Genomic DNA, 19,895 nt, shown 5'->3' on the forward strand with positions numbered 1-19,895 from the left:
TAATAATAATGATCTAAATCCTTCGTTTCTCTTCGTCTTTATCTACTCGTCCGGCGATTTCTTACCCGACGGAGAGTTTATCCTCCTCTTCGCCATCCACCTCCTCCTCCCAGGAACACCGACAAACCCTAGATAATTCTCACTTCGATCCCGACCCACGCCATGGCATCATCCTTGATGCGCCCGTCCTCCCCCAACTCTCTCCGCCTCAGACTCGGCTTCCGCTGCCGCGACTCCTCCTCCTCCTTCTTCCTCCGAGTTCGTATCCGCCCTTCTAATCGCCGCCTCGTGGTAGCTTCCTTTGCCGGAGAGTCGGAAGGGGGTGGGGGCGCAGGGTGGGCTTGGAGTGTTTCCGATGCCTCGCTAGATGCTTTCGCCGGTTGGTCCGACGCGGGGAGCGGCGGAGAAGAGACCGAGAAAAAGAAGGGGATTCGAGGTAAGGAAAGCTCTTTTTGAGTTTGAGAGCTGTGGAGCGCCTCTTACTGTTTGATTTTACAGTCCTGGTTGACACTAGTTATCGTTCATCGTTGCTCGGTTGACGAGGAAGCTCCCGCTGAATTCGGTTCTTTCGTGCATTCATTCAATGTCCTCATTCTCATTAGAGTGTGTTGAAGACACTAAATCTTTTAGTTTTTCGATATATAGCTTGCATCTCTTCCTGAGGCAAACAAATTTCAATCGCAGTAGGCGTCTTCTATGGTAGAAAGTCAGAGTTTTCATGGCATAAGATAACCGTTAACATTTGCAAGCCCTTTCCTATCAACAGATTTTTTTTCTAGATGAAACCAATTCTTGATCATGGTGGTTAATTATCATCTTTGACATTCTTGTGATGAAATTATCCGAAATGATAAATGACTACCATTTAACCTTCTAAATGAACTACCTTCTGTAAAATAGTTCATCTAGCTTTTTGTGATTATTTCATTACTTTTGTGTTAGTTTAATGATTTTATTAACTGCCCCCGGTTAAAGAGTTATCTTTAGCTCATATATATATATATATATATATATATATATATATATATGTTTGAAAAATAGGAATTACCAATGATGATAGTTCCACTATTTCTGTGTGAAATTGTTCCTTTTCATAGCTTAAAACCTTGATTGGTCGGTGCCAATTACCTTGTATAATTACTTTTTAAATATGATTTTTGGAGAACTAATGGCACTTCTCTGTTAGTTTATTTTCAGATGTGACGGGATTAGCACTAGTTGGAGCTATCTTGGCTACTGGAGTTGCATTGACAACATTAGTTTTTATCAATAAAAATCTGTCTGGTATGTGTGTAGTTAATGGCATTGCTTGAATGTTATGTGGTTCTTGTAAATTGGTTATTTTTCATCGGAAAATTTTTCTGTCCTGATGCATGTTTTATGTATAGGATGTGATATTTGAATGTCTCTTGCACTTGCTCCTTTATCTTTCTTCGCTCTTAGAAGATAAATCATACTATCAGCTATCCTTCCATGTTCTTGTTCCTTAGGGACCAAGAATCGAGTGGATCCATCGAAGGAGTTCATAACTTCATATGATACAAGCACAGAAGATGATCAAGTCAGCAAAGATTCTGATGTGATTTTGACTGAAAAAGATGGCATGATCAGTAACTTCCGTGAAGACAATGAGACAGGTATAAGCAAAGATTTGCCTCTTAAATATGTTTTTGGAGATATTAGTGAGGGAAGATATGATTACATGCAGAAATTGGAAAGAACATTGTTAAGAAATGTTAGATCTGTTGGGGGATCTTTAAGTCTGAATAGAGTAGAAATGGCGAAAAATGCCGATCAGAATAACTTTGTGCAGTCACTCATAAAGGACTGCACTAATTGCCTAGTTGTTCCAGACATTAGTGAACAAGTTTCACTAGAAAGCTTGTCAAATCAGATCTTGATATTATTGAAGAACAGAAGCTTGAGTATGATTCAGTTAGTGTTTCAAAAGGGCATAACTTAGGTGCCAGTGGCTTTTCTGCTGCATATTCTGTACCATTATCTACAGATATCTGTAAAAAAAAAAAAACCTAATTCGGAGTGTGACAATGAAATTGATAGATCTTCATTTATTAAGTCACTTTTACCTGAGAAATCTTTCTCCCTTTCTAGTATACCTGCTCCTCTCGATCCTGCAGTTCAACAGGTACTCCCTGGAAAGGTTTTGATTCCTGCAGTTATTGATCAGGTTCAGGGGCAAGCGCTTGCAGCATTGCAGGTTTTGAAGGTAGTGCTTTCCCTCCTTAGCAGTTAGGTTAATTTCTCAGACGCTTGACTTGATACTATGCAGCAGTCAATATGCTTTGGTGATAATAATTGTCATATACTCATATTATGGATGTGTATCATGTGATAAGAACATAGATGCTCTTATAGAAGAAATTTATTTTGTAGCAAGGTGTATAACATCTTTTTCTTATTAATACAAGGGCCTGATTGCAAAGGTTGTTGGTATCAGACAAGATAGTTACACTGTCTAATATTGAATCATAATAAAGTATTTTATTTTCCATGCTTTCTTTCTTTTCTCTTTGTTTAATATGTCATTATGATATTATTCTTGTTTCTCTAAGGTGATGCATTGATCCTAGATGAAGACTGCAACCTAAGTAGTGTTATGGTCACTGTCCTATGCATCACATGATAAATCTTTTTTGCGTATCCCAAAGTTAGTTAAGATCTGAGCATGCTTTGATTTAATGAAATTGACTGTTTAGATACACAGGCTTCTTTAAATTTCTTAATTGCGGTTTCTTTTGCTAAAGTCACGTAAAGCTACTGGGAAGAATCAACCATCACCATTGGTTACCATTTATTCTGCATTATGTTGTGTCACATGCAAGTCATGTCATCACATCAATACGTTTTTATGAAAAGTATTATGTCATCATCGTATGTATCTTTATGAATAGTGTTGCATCAGTTTCAGTTGTGTAGTGTTTGTTGTGCAATTTAACTTCTACTCCATGATGTATATGGAAATTGCAAATTAGTAGACCAGGAAGCTTTGCTACCAAACATTGTTGCTTAATACAGCCAATGTATCGTTATATCTTGCAGCTACATTTCTTTTTGAACTTATAGGCCTAGAGTTGCTAGAATTCTTGACACACCAGATTCATTGTTGTAGATCATTGAGGTTGATGCTCAACCAGGTGATTTTTGTTCTCGACGTGAGTATGCTCGTTGGCTGGTATCTGCAAGCAATGTCTTTGCAAGGTTTAACTTCTTTATTCTCTGTGATAGTGTAAATGGGCTACAATTTAATATTTTCCAGTTTTTTAATGAGTTGTAACATATCTTGTTTAATAGGCCAATTGCCTTTCCATGTCAATTCTGTTTTCTTCTCATTAAAATTTAAGTTTTCCTTGATGGTGGAAGCATTATTTTGTTGCCTCCATTAAATCTTGTTTCTCCATTGGCAGGATATTGGGAGAACAGTAGAAAATAAGGAGGCTCTAACTGGTTTTGCTTATTGAAGGAAACCTACCTATAAAGCTCCAAATTCTTAAAATCTACCCAGAAGTTTACCTTTAGTTTCCCTTGATTTTATTTGGGTAATTAATATGGTTCATTTTGCACAGAGTTATTCTTGATAGAGATTTGTATGTGGGTATTACATCTACTGAGTTAACTCATGATAGTTAGTTACACTAGGATAAAATTACCGTTTCTTAAATGGAGGACGCTGCTTGGTAAATTTTCAAAACTGAGGTATTCCTTGCCCCATGTATTTCTGAAAAATGGAGGCATGCTGTTCAAATTGTTGATGAATTTAAGTGCAATCAATTAAGTTGTTCCTGCTACTTGTGAGTTGATGTTCTAGGTTTCTATACTGCTTTCTTGCCTATGACCACTGAAGTTAGAAGTAGGATTATGATATAAAATGATGCTTCTAGATCGTGTTTGTATTCATACCCATAACCTTAACCTTGTGGTAACTTATTTGAATGATTTTTCACCCAGTTATTAAGCAATCTTAACCTCTCAAATATCCTTGGTGATAAAAAAAATTCTTTTCTCACCTTGTGGTAACCTCTTTAAATTTATGTGAACGGATTTGGCCAAAGTTATTACAAATCTTTGACTCTGTAACCTTAAAATATCCCAAGTGAGGAAAAGCTTGTAGCTTGATCTTTCAAATGCCTCTCTTCTTTAAAATACAGGAGTGCTTTTTCAAAAGTGTATCCAGCAATGTACATAGAAAATGTGACTGAACTTGCATTTGATGACATGACACCAGAAGATCCTGATTTTCCTTCTATTCAAGGTATGAATTGGTATGGATTTGGATACTATCTATTTGCGTTTGATATACTTAGTAACTTTCATTGTTGTACCTCACATAATAGGCTTGGCTGAAGCTGGACTGATTTCTAGTAAGCTGTCAAAACAAGGCTCTGGCAATATATGTGATGACTGTAATCTTTTTTCTCCTGAATGGTGATAATCTTGGGATCTCAAGACCATATCCAAAATATACAGATAAAATATGTCTAATTCGTACCACTTACTTGCATTGCAGCCCTGTCTCACGCCAAGATCTTGTTAGTTGGAAGATGGCATTAGAAAAGCGGCAACTTCTGAAAGTTGACAAGAATGTAACAAGATTAAAGCATCTCATTAAACTTTAAAACAGATAATACATTGGTATTAATATAGTGGTATCTCTGATGATCAGCAATTGTACCAGTCCACTGGCTATATAGACATTGACAAGATAAATCCAGATGCTTGGCCTGCTTTGTTAGCTGACTTTTCGGCAGGAGAACAAGGAATCACTGCTCTTGCTTTCGGTAATACTTTTTATCTACGTTTTTGGCTTATTGGGTTGGGTCAATTTAATAAATTTATGGTATGTTAATTGACCAATAGGTTATACTAGATTATTTCAACCTGAGAAACCTGTGACAAAAGCACAAGCTGCCATTGCGATTGCAACTGGTGATGCTGCTGAGATTGTTGGCGAGGAGCTTGCTCGTATTGAAGCAGAATCATTGGCAGAAATTGCTGTGAATGCTCATACTGATTTGGTGTCACAAGTGGAAAAAGATATTAATGCAAGCTTTGAGAAAGAGCTTGACAGGGAAAGGCAGAAGACAAAGGCCTTGGAGAAGTTGGCTGAAGAGGCAAGGCTGGAATTGGACAGACTAAGGAAGCAGAAAGAGGAGGAAAAATATGCTTTGAAAAGGGGCCATGCTGCTGTTGAGTCTGAAATGGAAGTCATTGCAAGGCTAAAACATGAGGTGGAAGAACAATTAGAGAGCCTCATAAGTAAGAAGCTGGAGATGGCTTCTGAGAGGGATAGAATGAACCAACTTCACAAGGAATTAGAAAGCGAGAACCAGGTCATTTCTAGGTTACAGTATGAGCTGGAGGTTGAGAGAAAGGCTTTGTCCATGGCCAGGTAAATTTTTGTCTAAGTTCTGTAGTGAGAATGTCAGCGGTATATATCTCCTTTCCACTTAGATAATTGCTTCACATGTCAAGCGTTTCATGATATTCAGAATAACCACAGTGATCTGTCCAGAATTTCTGATCCTATGCTCACACCTTTGCCTAACTGCATTGGTTACATTAACTATCCCTTCTTCATTTTTTTTTTGAATTCTTGCTCACAGTTTTGGCCTTAATTCTACAAATTCACAGTATAGCATTTGGCTTGTTGAGGATTGTAACTTCTATCAGTTTTTTGGTTGGTAAATATTTTTTTTTCATATCTACTATGGGGAATACTGGATCAGATCACAATCTAAATGCTATTAGTTCTCCAGGGTATGGGCAGAGGAAGAGGCAAAACGAGCAAGAGAGCACACGAGAGCTCTGGAGGAAGCAAGGCGGCAGTGGGAAAGGCACGGCATCAAAGTCATTGTAGATGGAGACCTCCAAGATGATGCATCCATTATTACTACATGGCTTACTGCTGCAGAACAACCACCCGTCGATGAGACCATTGGTCGAGGAGAGAGTTTGAGGATGAAGTTGAAAGAAATGGCTGCTGAGATGAAACTTCGATCTTCATTTGTTATTGACAAAATCAGGCAGAAGATTCTCGCTTTAATTTCAGCTTTGAAGCTGCAAGTCTCAAAGGCCTCTGAGCAAGTTATAAAGTTCCAGAATGCTGGAGTTTCTAAAGCTGCAGTTATGATGAATGATTTGAAGGAAAATGCATCAGGGATCAACACAGTTATCGGTCATAGAGTAAGGAGAGTTGTTGAGGACTGCAAAGGCGGTGTTGGAAAAATCACACAGAAATTCAAGAGTTGAGAATCAATGAGAATAAATTCACTCTGGATCTTGATTTATATGCACTAGCTGAGACCTTAAATCAAACTTCATCACTTCGGAGATTAGAAGATCCAATAAAGTTCAAGTTCCAAAATAGCTCCTGTGGGAGTTATTTCTTTAGTTTGCACATATGCTACCAATTTTTTAACAGTATACGTCTCTAGCAACTACAATTTTGTTAGCTTCAACCATGCTACAGGTGGTTCGTTTACATTTTGATCGATCATGCCCTCAGGTCAAGTACCACATCATAGCTTGTGGAATTGAATGTTTTTATTAATGTGATAGAATTGGTAAAAATTCACTTTTATCTTCATTTATTTCGCATGCTGAATTAAATCTTCTTGCATGATTCTGATTATTTCCCTTGAATTGGCGCTTATAATGGCACTGCTATCGAGGGTTGTGAATAAATTGAGCTCGGAATACTTGAGCTCACTTATGCTCGGAATACATGAGTGACAAACAAGCTAAGGAGAGGTGCAGAAGCCACCAACCTACTTATAGACGAGCATATTTCAAAAGATATATGATTAGCTAGATGAAGAGTAATCAACCTTAAGCAAGTCCTCCTCTCTTGATATTATTTAACTAAGCAAGATTTTATTAATTTCTTTATGTCTCATATATATATTACACTCCAATTACTTTTACAAAGACGAGATACTTCTACATTTGATTTATTAATGCGTGCTGAATAAAGGCAGCCACACATGCAAATACGTTCATATATAGGAAGGCACACATGCAAATGCTTACATATATATATTGGAAGGCACACATGAAGTAGCTAGCTAGCTAGCTTCTTTCTTATTGTAATCTTCATTGACAGTCAATAGAAGAGCTGGATGAGAGAACGCAAGCCCAAGATTGGTGTGATGCTGTAGTCTGAGAAACCAGCAGCTAAAAATATACTCTTCCATTCTGCTTCGCTCCTCTCCTTCCCTGGCACAGGCGCCATTAAGAACACATCAAACAGAAGCTGCGTCTCTGTCGTTTCATCATGAATACTTCCATCCTCCTCATTCTCCAATTTCATCACCATTTCAATAATTATCACCTTCCCTCCTTCCTCCTTTGGAGGAATCGCCTTCTTGCAATTTCGCAGTATCCTCACGCAGTCTTCGTCGTTCCAGTCATGCAATATCCACTGCATTCGCGGATGATCATTGATTAGTAAGAAGCAATTAAATTAAATGGAAGGAGAAGATTATGATATTGCATGCCTTGAGAATCACTGCGTCTGCAGGAGGGACAAACTCGAACATGTCGCCGGTGATGGCGGCCACCGTTGGGTTTCCCTGCAGCGAACTCACCACGTGCGGGAGATCGAACACAGAGCACTTGGTCTGCGGGTAGGCGTCGGCGATGGCGGTGGCCAGCGCGCCAGTCCCTCCTCCGACGTCCACCAGCGAGCGCAGGCCCCCGAAGACATCGTCGCCGCACTGTTCGAGGATCAATTTCGCCATGAAGATGGTATCGGCGGCCATGGCCCGGTGGAAATTAACGTTGTACTCGGGGTTGTTTCCAGTAAACTCGAAGAATGGCTTCCCATGGAAGAGGTCGAAGGCTGTGGGTGGTTCGTCGGCGGTGGTGAACCACCTGCTCAAGCACTGAATGGGGTCGACAAAGACGGGGTCGATCATTCCGAGCACGTACGGGGACATGTTCTCTGCTTTGCTGGTCACGAGAAAGGAGGCAGAGATGGGGGTGAGGGCGTAGGTCTCTTCTTCCTCGTCGCCGGCGGTCGACCTCGCGAAGAGGCCGCAGTGGACGAGCAGGCGCATGAGGCGGCGGAACGAGTCGGTTCTTGAAGGGAGAATGGAGAGCTTGGTAAGTAGAACGGAGAGAGGAAGAGGCTGACCATGGCGGTAGATTTCGTCGGCGATGCCGAGCTCGGCGGCGCACTTGAGGGACAGGGAATTGACGTAGCTGAAGATGATGTTCCAGAGATGGCCGTGGCCTCGCTTTAGCTCAGCCTTGGCCACTTCATGATCACCTCGAATAGCATTCTCATTCATGGACTCCATTTCTCAACTATGGATCTTTGTGATCATTCTTCGTGATCTATAAATAATACTCAGAACTATTCAATAAAATTGAATCAAATCAAATTAATATTAAGTCACATTAATTATTATATTAAACATGTGCTTCTCGTGCCTATTTACTGATTTAATTTACTCCTCTGCCGACCTTTTCTTTTATCTCTCCTCTCATGCATCGGTAAGAAGCCTCGCCGTCGTTTTCCTAATTTCTTCTCTTTTCTTTTGCCTTTATTTTCAACGTCAACATTCGAAAAAGACGATATCAAATCTATGTCATAGTTAGATATATTGATACTCAATATCCTACATTTGATATAAATTTGATCGATTGTCTTGTAGCTCTAAGACTATCAACCATTTCACAAGCATATCTCAAATTAAGTATTCTTGCCTATATCTATTCTTAATAAACTATCAGAGTTTTCATCTATTGAATGATATATTAACAATAGAGTAATTCATCATTTAATATCAGACTATAATATCCTTATAGAAATAATATCATACTATGGTTTAGATATGGTACAAGTAGGCATTGACTCAATTTTGTAAATTGTTAACCTTCAAAAAAATATACATTCATTTATCCAAATGTACTTTTCACATATACAATATCTTTTATGCTCATTTATTGCTAAAAATTTACTCTCCACATGTTAATTTTTTCTTAATAATAATGTCTTTTTTTAATTTCAACATAATAATTATCTCATAAAACGATAAAGGAACAAATACTACCGTGTTTTATGAGGAAATCAAAAAAGACTTTTACTATCTTCAATGTTTTTCAATCAAAGCTTTTATTGATGAAAACAGAAATAAATTAGCTTGACATGCTTGACTTGGCCATCCTCTCTTCGCATTTTTCATCAATCATCAATAAGTATAGTTTACCTATTTCCTTTACCTCCTCTCTATCTCATTCATGTTGGATCTGAATGGAATTTAAAAGTCATAAGCTACCTTTCTCTGAGTTTCATCCAATCATGTTTCTAATTTTTCACTTGAAATAATTCATTCGGATGTTAATTTAAGGCCTTGAACCTATCTTGTCTACCCGAGATTTCTTATATTATATTATTTTCATTGATCATTTTAGTAAATATACTTGGTTCTATCTTATAAAAAGAAAATTTAATTTATTAGATATATTTTATCATTTTTATAAATAAGTTGAATGATATTTTAATCGTAAAATACTCTCTCTTCATCCTAATTAATGGAGAGGTGAATATCAAGCTCTCCATCATCATCTTATCTCTTGTGAAATTGTACATCAAGTCTTTTACCCTCATATTCTAGAGCAAAATGATTATGTTGAAAGAAAATATAGACGTATAGTTGAAACTGCCTTAGCTCTTCTCCATCATGCATCAGCGCTGCGTAAATTTTGGGATAAAACAGTTTGTACTGTAATATATCTCATAAATTGATTTCTACCTCATTGTTCAATCATAAGTGTCCTTGAGAAAAATTTTATAATCAAATTCTTGATTACACTTTTTCTTTGAATTTTTTGTTGCATATGTTATCCGTGGTTACTATCCTACTCTAAATACAAACTCGACTCTCGTTCATTACAATTTATTTTCCTTTGTTATAGTAATTTGCACCATAGGTACTGTTGTTTACATATACTAATAAGACGGATATATATTTCACGGTATGTTACTTTTGATGAGTCTTTATTTTCTTTTTCAGTAGACTTTCTATCTTTCTTCCAAATACAGGTGACACATTCTTGATGCCACCTAACATAGTACAGACCTTAGCCAAAAATGATGATAATAATTGGAAGTGATGACATCCTATACCCTATACTCCAAAGCTCTCTGATAACTCTCATATACTATCGAAATCACTCTAAGTGGCTACTCCAACAAGAGTAGGACACACTAATAATATTAAAAGGAGTAATATTCTATAACCCATTTCATGTCCAATCTCAAAAGTCTCACAGTTGCTCCCAGGGTGTAGCGCAGACAATGGACGCATGATATTACTGGCATAATGGTCAGGAGTCGATTTTAGGAGGTGATGACCTGGGTCGATCCCGCCATGTGCCTAACGTATGTGTACTTGCATGAACCTCCCTTCATATCCATGGGGCTGGCTCTAAGGGGCCCGTTAATGTAGCGGATCTACCTTTTTCAAAAGCCTAACAGTTGAAGTTAATATGCTTTTTAGCTTTAGATTCTCAAATAATACAAGGTCATCATCAAAATTACCATGTAAGTCTACTTCTTCATCACCATCAAAAAGTGACTTGGATGATGGTGCTTCTTGTCGCATGCTTCCCTTAAGTGGCATTTATGCACGATGCCTGCCAATAGCAACCTAATATCCTCTTCCACGAGCCTTTGTGGTTTTTCAAAATTTATTAAACCAACTTATTTTTCACAAGCAAACAAAGATATAAATTGACATAGGGCAATGACTACATAATTTGATGTACTTCTACGCATTGGAATATGGAGTCTAGTTTCACACACTCCCTATATGATTGTTGTGGTCTCTAAATGAGTATTGGGTCTTAAGTATCGAGTTGATGGTTCTCTTGAACAGTATAGAGCTCGACTTGTAGCTAAATAATTTAACCAACAATCATGTATTGACTCAATGACACCTTTAGCCAGTCATCAAAATAACATCTGTCAGATGCTCCACCTTGCGGTAGCACGGTCTCAAACTGAATCCAAGCAAATGTGTATTTGGTGTGAAGAGTGGGCATTTCCTTAGATACATCGTCACCGAACGAGGTATAGAGGCTAGCTAACCCAGAGAAGATCCAGGCTTTGTAGAACATGACATCTCCACGAAGTCTCAAAGAAGTACAGAGCCTAGTTGGGCGCATTACTACTCTGTCACGCTTCATCTCCCATTCTGCTGAGAGAAGTCTCCCCTTCTTTAAAATACTATACGCAAAGTCACTCGTTTCTCCTGGGACAAAAAGTGTGAGCAACCCTTCACCGACCTCAAAGCTTGATGACTCTGCCAATCTTGTCAAAGCTTGTCGGGCAAGAACCCCTGTGGGTTTATTTGTAGGCGTTCGAGGGGGCTCTTGGCTCCGTGTTGATTCGACAAGACAATAATATCTAGTGCCTCATCTATTTCTCAAGTCACCTACTTAAGGAAGTGGAGACGTGCTACACTACTTTAGAGAAGCTGGCCAGTTCTAATTGGCATGTACGACAACTAGAAGTTTCTAATGTATTTCTTCATGGTCATCTTGAGGAAATTATATTTATGGAGCAACCACTTAGTTTATTCATCAGCAATGTTCAACTTATGTTTGTCATCTCAAGAAATTCATATATGATTTTCAACAAACTCCTCATGCATGATTTCATCGATTATCTAATAGTTACAAGCTTAAGGATTTTTTAGATCAAAGACGGACTCTTCTTTGTTCTACATATATAATGATGAATTTATGATATTTTTTATTTATGTTGATGATATTTTAATAACCGACAATGATCAAAAGGGCATCACAACTCTATTAAGTCTTCTCAATTAAGAATTTTTTATTCAAGATTTAGGTAATGTTCATTTTTTTCTTAGTATTGAACATATCTCACATGATGAAGGTTGTCTATTTTCTCAGAGTAAATACATTACCGGCTTCTTCAAAGAGTTAAAATGGATGGAATATGTCCAATCTCCCGACCAATTGCTATTACTAACTTTTCTACACCTTTTCCTGTTATGTCTAATCTCCAAATTTATCAAAGCATTGGTGTAGCCTTATAATATGTCACTATCACACGACGTAATATTACCTTTGTAGTAAATCGTACTTGTCAATTTATGTATATTTTCGCTGAATAAAATTGGAATAATGTGAAAATAATATATATTTCAATATCTCAAAGGTATTATTCTACATAGTCTGCTTTTATATCATCAATCTTCTTGAGACTTACATGTCTATAGTAATGTGAATTGGGCAAGCTCTCCTGAGGATACATAACTCTACTAGTGGATATGCAATATTTTTTGAACGAAATCTTATCTCATATAATTTGAAAAGTCAACCTACAATATCTCGTTCAAGTATTGAAGCTGAGTATAAAGTTATAGCTAATACAAGGTCTAAAATTATTTTTTATTTTAATCACTTCTTTCTGAACTTCATCTTGCATCAAATATTGTATCAAAAATTTAGTGTGACAATATTGGACCGACATATATTATAACAAATCTAATTTTTTATATTCATATAAAAATTATATATTTTTTATTTTATTCGAGAAGATATATTATCTATCTCTTATATTTTTATAAAAGATCAATGGTGGAAGAGAAATTATTCAATAAGACGGGATCAAATCAAATTAGTATTAGAACTCATTAATTTTTAAATTAGATCTTTAATTCCTTTATTAATCTATTAATTGATGATTTCATTGTTAATTATTTGTTAATTGACCGATCATCTAATGTCTTTATAAATTATATATATACCGATAAATTAATTATTAATCAAGAATAATCTTTTCTAGTCGTTTTGGTTATCTTTCTTTCGGTTATATATCTTTAATTATTCACATGCGCGCATGACTTCAGAAAACGATTAATTATATTAATTAATAGGCAAATGGCTATATCAACACAAACGTGCACGCACCAACTACAACGAATTTAGCAACGAAATTAGAGTCCCCAGGGCAATGGTGCAACGGTAGGACATCCGAGTTGTAACTCAGGGACCCGCGGTTCGATCCCTAACTACGGCGTATTTACAGGAATTTTCTTCCAAATGGGAAACACAATCAAAGGATGCTGGGCATCTGGATTGGCCGTCATTTGCGCTTCCCGATTTACCCTGATGGTCGGTGGGAAACTTCCGTGAAACCGGACCGACCACCCCTAGAGATGTGGCTACTGGGATTATCAATTTTTTTAGCAACGAAATCAGAAAACAAAAAACTAACACCTAATTACAATGCATCCATCCTCGATCGATCATCGAGATCAGATGCAATGTTCCAGGTGCTCAAATTAAACGAGGAGATGAACATTATCCTGCAGGCTTTTTTATTATTTCTTTTCGTGTTTTGGTCGTTGCAATATAATATAATTTAACCGTGACATAATAATTATTAAAATAATTAAAATTTTTCTTTCTTTATTCAATACGACCGATTTAATTTGCATGTGATCTTTTTCTTCTTTCTTTTCGTTTTTCTAAACTTAGGATAAGCTTCCATCGCGTCACCATCTCAGATTGTGAAGATTAAAATATTTATAAAAATATATATGAAATAATATTTTTCCAAATTATAATTAGCTAGGTAAGAAACAAAGTGATTATATCATACGAATAGATCATAGATTTATTTACACATTCTAATTAATTACAGTGTATTTAAGATTGTCGTCAGTTCTACTCTAAATATTTAATAGAATGGTATTTTGTAGTAATTATTATACTTTAATATTATGGTAGTTCTCAGGATATAATTAAGTTGGTTACCATGGAACAGATTTATTGTATTGGACAAAAATTGAATCTTGACAAAGTTGAGACAATGCCTTCTCCGTAATTGTCAACTACAGCTTTTTGATTTACCTCTTATAGATGATCGTGAAATCAACCGTGTGGGACCATGACGGATTTCACTTTTTGCTACAGTATTATCATATATATGACAATTTAAAGTATACATAGGTTTCATGGCACGTTGTGATTCATTCAGAAGGATTTCATTTTAATTTTATTTATTAATTTTTAGTTGAAAAAAATAGGGAATGCCTTTAGTGTAGTTGCAACTTCTCAATTTATCTTTTTTATAGGTGATCATAAAATTGATCGTATAAAATGATTAAGATAATGAATTCTATCTTTTACTGTAGTATTACCGTATATATGACAATTAAAAATATACATAGGTTTCATGGCACGTGTGATTGAAGAAGGATTTCATTTTAATTTTATTTATTAATTTCTACAAAGCTACAGTAGTTATACAGTTTAGGAGACGTCTTGGTTTGGTCATACATGCAATTATTGTGTCCTTGCGGGTTGACTTAGTAATAATTTGTTGCATGAAAAGCTAGCATGAAGCCAGCATGACAGATATAAGCATGAAAGTGAGATTCACCTACATGCAGATGGGACCCAGCCCTAGGTTTTTGGATCAATTCCTAATAGATGTGAAAATATCTACTTGGGTACCTCACTTATTTCTTGCAAAGGATCATTGCACTCTGACTAATTGCACTAAGAGATAGTACTATCTCATAATTTATTCTCATATTTATTATAATAGATTTTTGGATCAATTCCTAATAGATGTGAAAATGTCTTCTTCTGTCATGATCAATTATAGTATCTCAATTTATCTCCTCACAAATGGTTGTAGGACCGACCGTGTGAGGCTGATGGAGTGGCAGATTCCACCTTTTACAAAAAAAAAAAAAAAAACCTCGTTGGATGCCTAACCTATCTCTTGCAAAGCTTCATTGAACTACTTGCACTAGGAGATAGTCTCTCTTAATTTATTCCCTTCCAAAATATCCGAAGATATATCCTCTAAAATGGCTAAAATAGATGTAATTATCATTCACATTATACATAATAATTTTTCAAATGCACAATATAATTATCTTTTAAAATTTCATGTCAATGATTAGATGACATTTTCACGTGATATAAGTTGTAGGAAAAAATTAAAAATATATGACTTTAAAACGTGTTTCTTAAAATTAAAATAATATCATGTTATATATTATTTTTTTCAAAAAATATTTTAATATTGATGTAGATCGCTAGATGACTTATCTTTTTGTTTTTTTGCTGCAATAGATGTAATTATTATTCACATTATACATAATAATTTTTCACATGCATAATTCTCTTTTAAAATTTCATGGCAATAATTAGGTGACATTTTCACGTGATATAAATTGTAGGCAAAAGTTAAAAATGACTTTAAAAGGTGTTTTTTTAATTAAAATAATATCATATTATATATTATCTTTTGTTATTGATGTAGATCGCTAGATGACTTACCTTTTTGTTTTTTTGTTACAATAGATGTAAATTATTATTCACATTATACATAATAATTTTTCACATGCACAATTCTCTTTTAAAATTTCATGGCAATAATTAGGTGACATTTTCACGTGATATAAATTGTAGGCAAAATTAAAAATGACTTTAAAAAGTGTCTTTTTAATTAAAATAATATCATATTATATATTATATTTTGATATTGATGTAGATCGCTAGACGACTTACCTTTTTGTTTTTTTGCTACAATAGATGTAAATTATTATTCACATTATACATAATAATTTTTCACATGCACAATTCTCTTTTAATAAATTGTAGGCAAAATTAAAAATGATTTTAAAAAATGTTTTTTTAATTAAAATAATATCATATTATATATTTTTTTCAAAAAAATATTTTGATATTGATGTAGATCGCCAGATACCTATTAAGTAAAGTAACTTAATTTTTTTTATTTTTAGGCTAACTTAATCAAAATTACTATATATATATATATACACACACATATAACATTATTATATCAAAATGCATTTTTTATAAATTTAATTAAAATTATTAAATTTTATTAAAATCGGTTTAATAGCTATGAACATAACTATTATATTCTAAAGCAAATTGTAACTCGATCTAATGGGTAAAATTATAATATATTATAATTGTTACGATAGTATTAAAAATGATTTATAATTTTGATAAATTAAGCAAATTTACTTTATTTTACAACAGTTAAGACTATAGATCCTAAATTGTTATTAAAATTAAAATATTTTAAAAATAAAAATTATGATAAAATGCTATTTTAGTTTTTTAAAAAATAATATATATTTTTTGACGCCACCGCATCAAAATCCGTTTGCGTTTCTACATTTATTTTATGGATGGACTAGGAGAGAAAGTTGCTCACTTTAGGATTAATCGGATCGAAAGCCTGGATATTTAGATTATCAAAAGAATGACAAAAATTAAAAAATAAGAATTGGGCCGGCTCAGCTGTATCAGGCCTGACCAATATGTGAATTGTAGGATCATGTAAAATTATCATTTAAAAACTTTTATTTTGAGAGTTAGAATGCATTGGAAATAATTAAGAAATAAAACACAATATAAGAACATAAATTTTTTTATTTAGTTTACAATTCGCAGAACTGTTATTCTCCAAGGTCTGCGATTTTATTGTGGATTGACTAACTTTTTCTTTTCCAAATAACTATTTGGAGGTGAAGAAACCTCTTATAAATAAAGAATACGGTAACCATACCTTTGAGAAATGAATGCAAGACAATTTTAAAGAAGTGTTACTGACAATAAGTGATTAATTAGGAAGTTTAACATTTCTTTTATAGGAATTTATCGGTTGACTAATCTCCTAGGTCGGTCGATTAATCCCCTAGGTCGGTCGATTAATCCCCTCGATAATTGGATCCAGATCTAGTTTATCAATCGATAGAATGCTTTTTTCGATCGATCAAACCTGCCACATCAGCTTTTCATCCTGGTTCCATAGTTGACTTGGCTCTTTCGATTGCCTAATCCTAATTTTTTGATCGCCTGAATCTCTAGAGTCTATTTTGTGTCATTATCCAATCGTCATGTTAATTTCCTGAACTCTATCTTTTGCCATGTTAACAAGATGAAGTCCATCTTGATAAAGCAACTTGACACGTCACCATTTTCACAGACTATCCTCTGCCACGTCTGCATCCTGAGATTTGTTTTCGTCTACATCAACTGCCACGTTAGTTCAACATATACTTCAATAGCCATGTCACATCCCTATACCACATCAACTTTCGATTGATCGAATCTTACAATTTGATCGCCTGAGTCATTCGGTCACCTAAATCATGCAAAATAATATTATCACAAAATACAATATGAAATAAGTTATGAATGATCTACTTAAGATAGTTAAGTAAATGTCTGATTCGACTTTAAAATTCGAGTTGGATTCATAGTCGAATCAACGCTTAAATTTTGTCCCCTCAACGAGGGTACATTCTCACTATCTTCTTTCAGAAGTACCTCTCTTCTCAAGGTAGCAAAAGGTGGAACCGCCACCTTAGCGGCCCCCTGGTCCCGGCCCCACAAGTGTCCAGAGGGAGTAAATCACGGACGATCATTTTGACCTTTTTCTCATCATGGCGAACTTACCTTTCTGATGCAACAATGGAGCAATAATTAAGATTGCAAACATCAAACACGGATCAATCGTGTTCCCTAACATGATTGTGTCTCTTGCTATGACTTGGTGAACTTAAGTTCAAAGTCAAACACGGTCTGATCGTGTTCCTTGACATAGTCATGTTTGATCAACCACACGCATCCAATAGCCAACATGACCAGATCGCTCTTTCCAGCACAGCCGTGTTTGGTCAACCACAGATATCCAACAACCAGCACGGCTAGGTTGTGCTTCCCAACACAACAGTGGCACATGGGTGTGTAGGGTCTAAAGAATGTCCACATCTCCACAATGGCATGATATTGTCCACTTTAGGCCTAAGCCCTCATAGTTTTGTTCTTGGGCTCTCTCCAAAAGGCCTCTTGCCAATGGAGATACTTTCCATCCTTTTAAACTCATGATCTTTCCCATGTGTTTTAGATGTGGGACTATGTTTGCACCCTTGCAACCCAACAATCCCCCCTCAAACAAAGAACCACTGGAAGCTACCCTACCATTTCTCATGGTCCGGCTGTCATTTCTCATGGTCCGGCTATCATGTCCTCATGGTCCGGCTGCCATGTCCCTCATGGTCCGAGCCTCCACTACTTCCTTTGTTTTTTTCGAGGATCTCCACATGGTTAGATCTGGATCATGGCTCATCCGGTGGTTAGTCCGGTGAAGAGCGGTCTCGCTCTTTAGATGTGTGACTATGTTTGCACACTTGCAACCCAACAGGGTGACGACCCTAATTTTTAGGGTTATTTTCATCTTTGCATGGATAGGGTTTTGGGACTTCGTTTGGTGGATAACTTCTCTTCGATTGGTGATTTCCGATGTCTTCTATGAAATTTCGCTATGAAAATGAGTCTATAGAATAATTGCTATTCTATCCAACGTAAGTTAGTATCCAAGCACATCTGATACGATCCCAAGATAGACTTATTCAAATAGTCCCTTCAAAATATTATCTTTTAGAATATGCTAGTTGTTATTAATTTAGATAAAGTCATTAGATTTATTAATAATTATCCTTTTGAATATGTTATTAGATTTATTCATATTTTTATATAGACTTGGTATTGTCGTAGGATTATATATAGAGTCATTATGTAATCTTTTGAGACAGGGAATAAAGTAGTATCTTTTGATTAATCAATTCTATTTGATCACCACAAAAATACCATAGAATAGAGACGGAATTAGAGACGGAATTTAATTCCGTCTCTAAAATTAGCGACGGATAAATTAACACCGTCTCTAATTACATATTTAGCGACGGACCTTTAATTCCGTCTCTATTTAGAGACTGAATAGCGACGGAATTAAAGTTCCGTCTCCAAATACGCAATTTTTTTTTTACAGAAATTTAAATTAGCGACGGAAGTTTTTTTTTCCGTCGCTATAGAGATGGAAGTATTTTTTCCCGTCGCTATAGCGACGGAATAAATACTTCCGTCGCTAGATAGCGATTTTTTAGGGTTCTGTCTTCTCCAATTACGCTATTTTTTATTTTACAGAAATTAAAATCTAGCGACGGAAGTATTTGTTTTCCGTCTCTATAGCGACGGAAGTATTTTTTCCCGTCGCTATAGCGACGGAAGTATTTTTTCCCGTCGTTATAGCGACGGAAAATAAATACTCCGTCTCTATAGAGACGGAAAAAAAAAACTTCCGTCGCTAGTTAGGGAATTTTAGGGTTCCGCCGGATCTTTTTTTCCTTCTCCTGCGCGATTCTCCTCTCGGCTATCTCGGCGATCTTCTCCTCTCGACTGCGTTCTCCTCTCTCCGGCGAACTCACCTCTCGGCTTCTTGCTCCCCCTTTCTCGGCTGCTTGCTCCCTTTCCCGGCTGCTCCCTCTCCTCGCCTGCTTCTCCTCTCTCCGGCCGGTTGTGAACAGCAAAGCTCGTCTCTCCCGGCTGCTTGCTCCCTTTCCCGGCTGCTCCCTCTCCTCGGCTGCGTTCTCCTCTCTCCGGCGAACTCTCCTCTCGGCTGCTTGCTCCCTTTCCCGGCTGCTCCCTCTCCTCGCGTGCTTCTCCTCCCACCGGCCGGCTGTGAACAGCCAAGCTCCTCTCTCCCGGCTGCTTGCTCCCTTTCCCGGCTGCTCCCTCTCCTCACGTGCTTCTCCTCTCACCGGGCGCCTGTGAACAGCCAAGCTCCTCTCTCCCGGCTGCGTGCTCCCCTTCCCGGCTGCTCCCTCTCCTCGGCTGCCTCTCCTCTCTCCGGCCGCCTGTGAACAGCAAAGCTCCATTTCGTTCGGAAGGTAACAAGTAGTGTATAATTCTGGTTAAATGTAATTCTGGTTAAATGTTAAAATTTTCCTATAGTATAATATCAATATGATTTTTTTAGTATATACCATGGAGTAAGAACT

The 19,895-nt window shown here is 36.3% G+C and overlaps 1 protein-coding gene and 1 pseudogene across 1 annotated transcript; one reads left to right on the plus strand and one right to left on the minus strand.

Annotated features, from left to right (window-relative positions):
* Positions 1–42: 42 nt before the first annotated feature.
* LOC141825486 (uncharacterized) lies at positions 43–6,604 on the plus strand (annotated as a pseudogene).
* A 427-nt stretch (positions 6,605–7,031) lies between these two features.
* On the minus strand, positions 7,032–8,318 carry LOC141824477 (trans-resveratrol di-O-methyltransferase-like). The gene is made up of 2 exons (XM_074711775.1): positions 7,515–8,318; positions 7,032–7,438 (listed from the first exon to the last, which is right to left on the minus strand). The coding sequence occupies exons 1-2, from the start codon at positions 8,316–8,318 to the stop codon at positions 7,121–7,123; spliced, it is 1,122 nt and encodes a 373-aa protein (XP_074567876.1). The 3' UTR covers positions 7,032–7,120.
* Positions 8,319–19,895: the final 11,577 nt, after the last annotated feature.

Source organism: Curcuma longa, chromosome 3, assembly GCF_044706935.1.
Source record: "Curcuma longa cultivar G26 ecotype Majalengka, Jawa Barat chromosome 3, ITB_CL_G26_1.1, whole genome shotgun sequence".
Lineage (NCBI taxonomy): Eukaryota > Viridiplantae > Streptophyta > Magnoliopsida > Zingiberales > Zingiberaceae > Curcuma > Curcuma longa.

Bases quoted from the DNA above. Each gene is read 5' to 3' on its own strand.
- LOC141824477 (XM_074711775.1), bottom strand. From the start codon at position 8,318: ATGGAGTCCATGAATGAGAATGCTATTCGAGGTGATCATGAAGTGGCC. The intron at 7,439-7,514 runs GCATGCAATATC...CCGCGAATGCAG, and splicing joins CAGACGCAGTGATTCTCAAG to TGGATATTGCATGACTGGAA.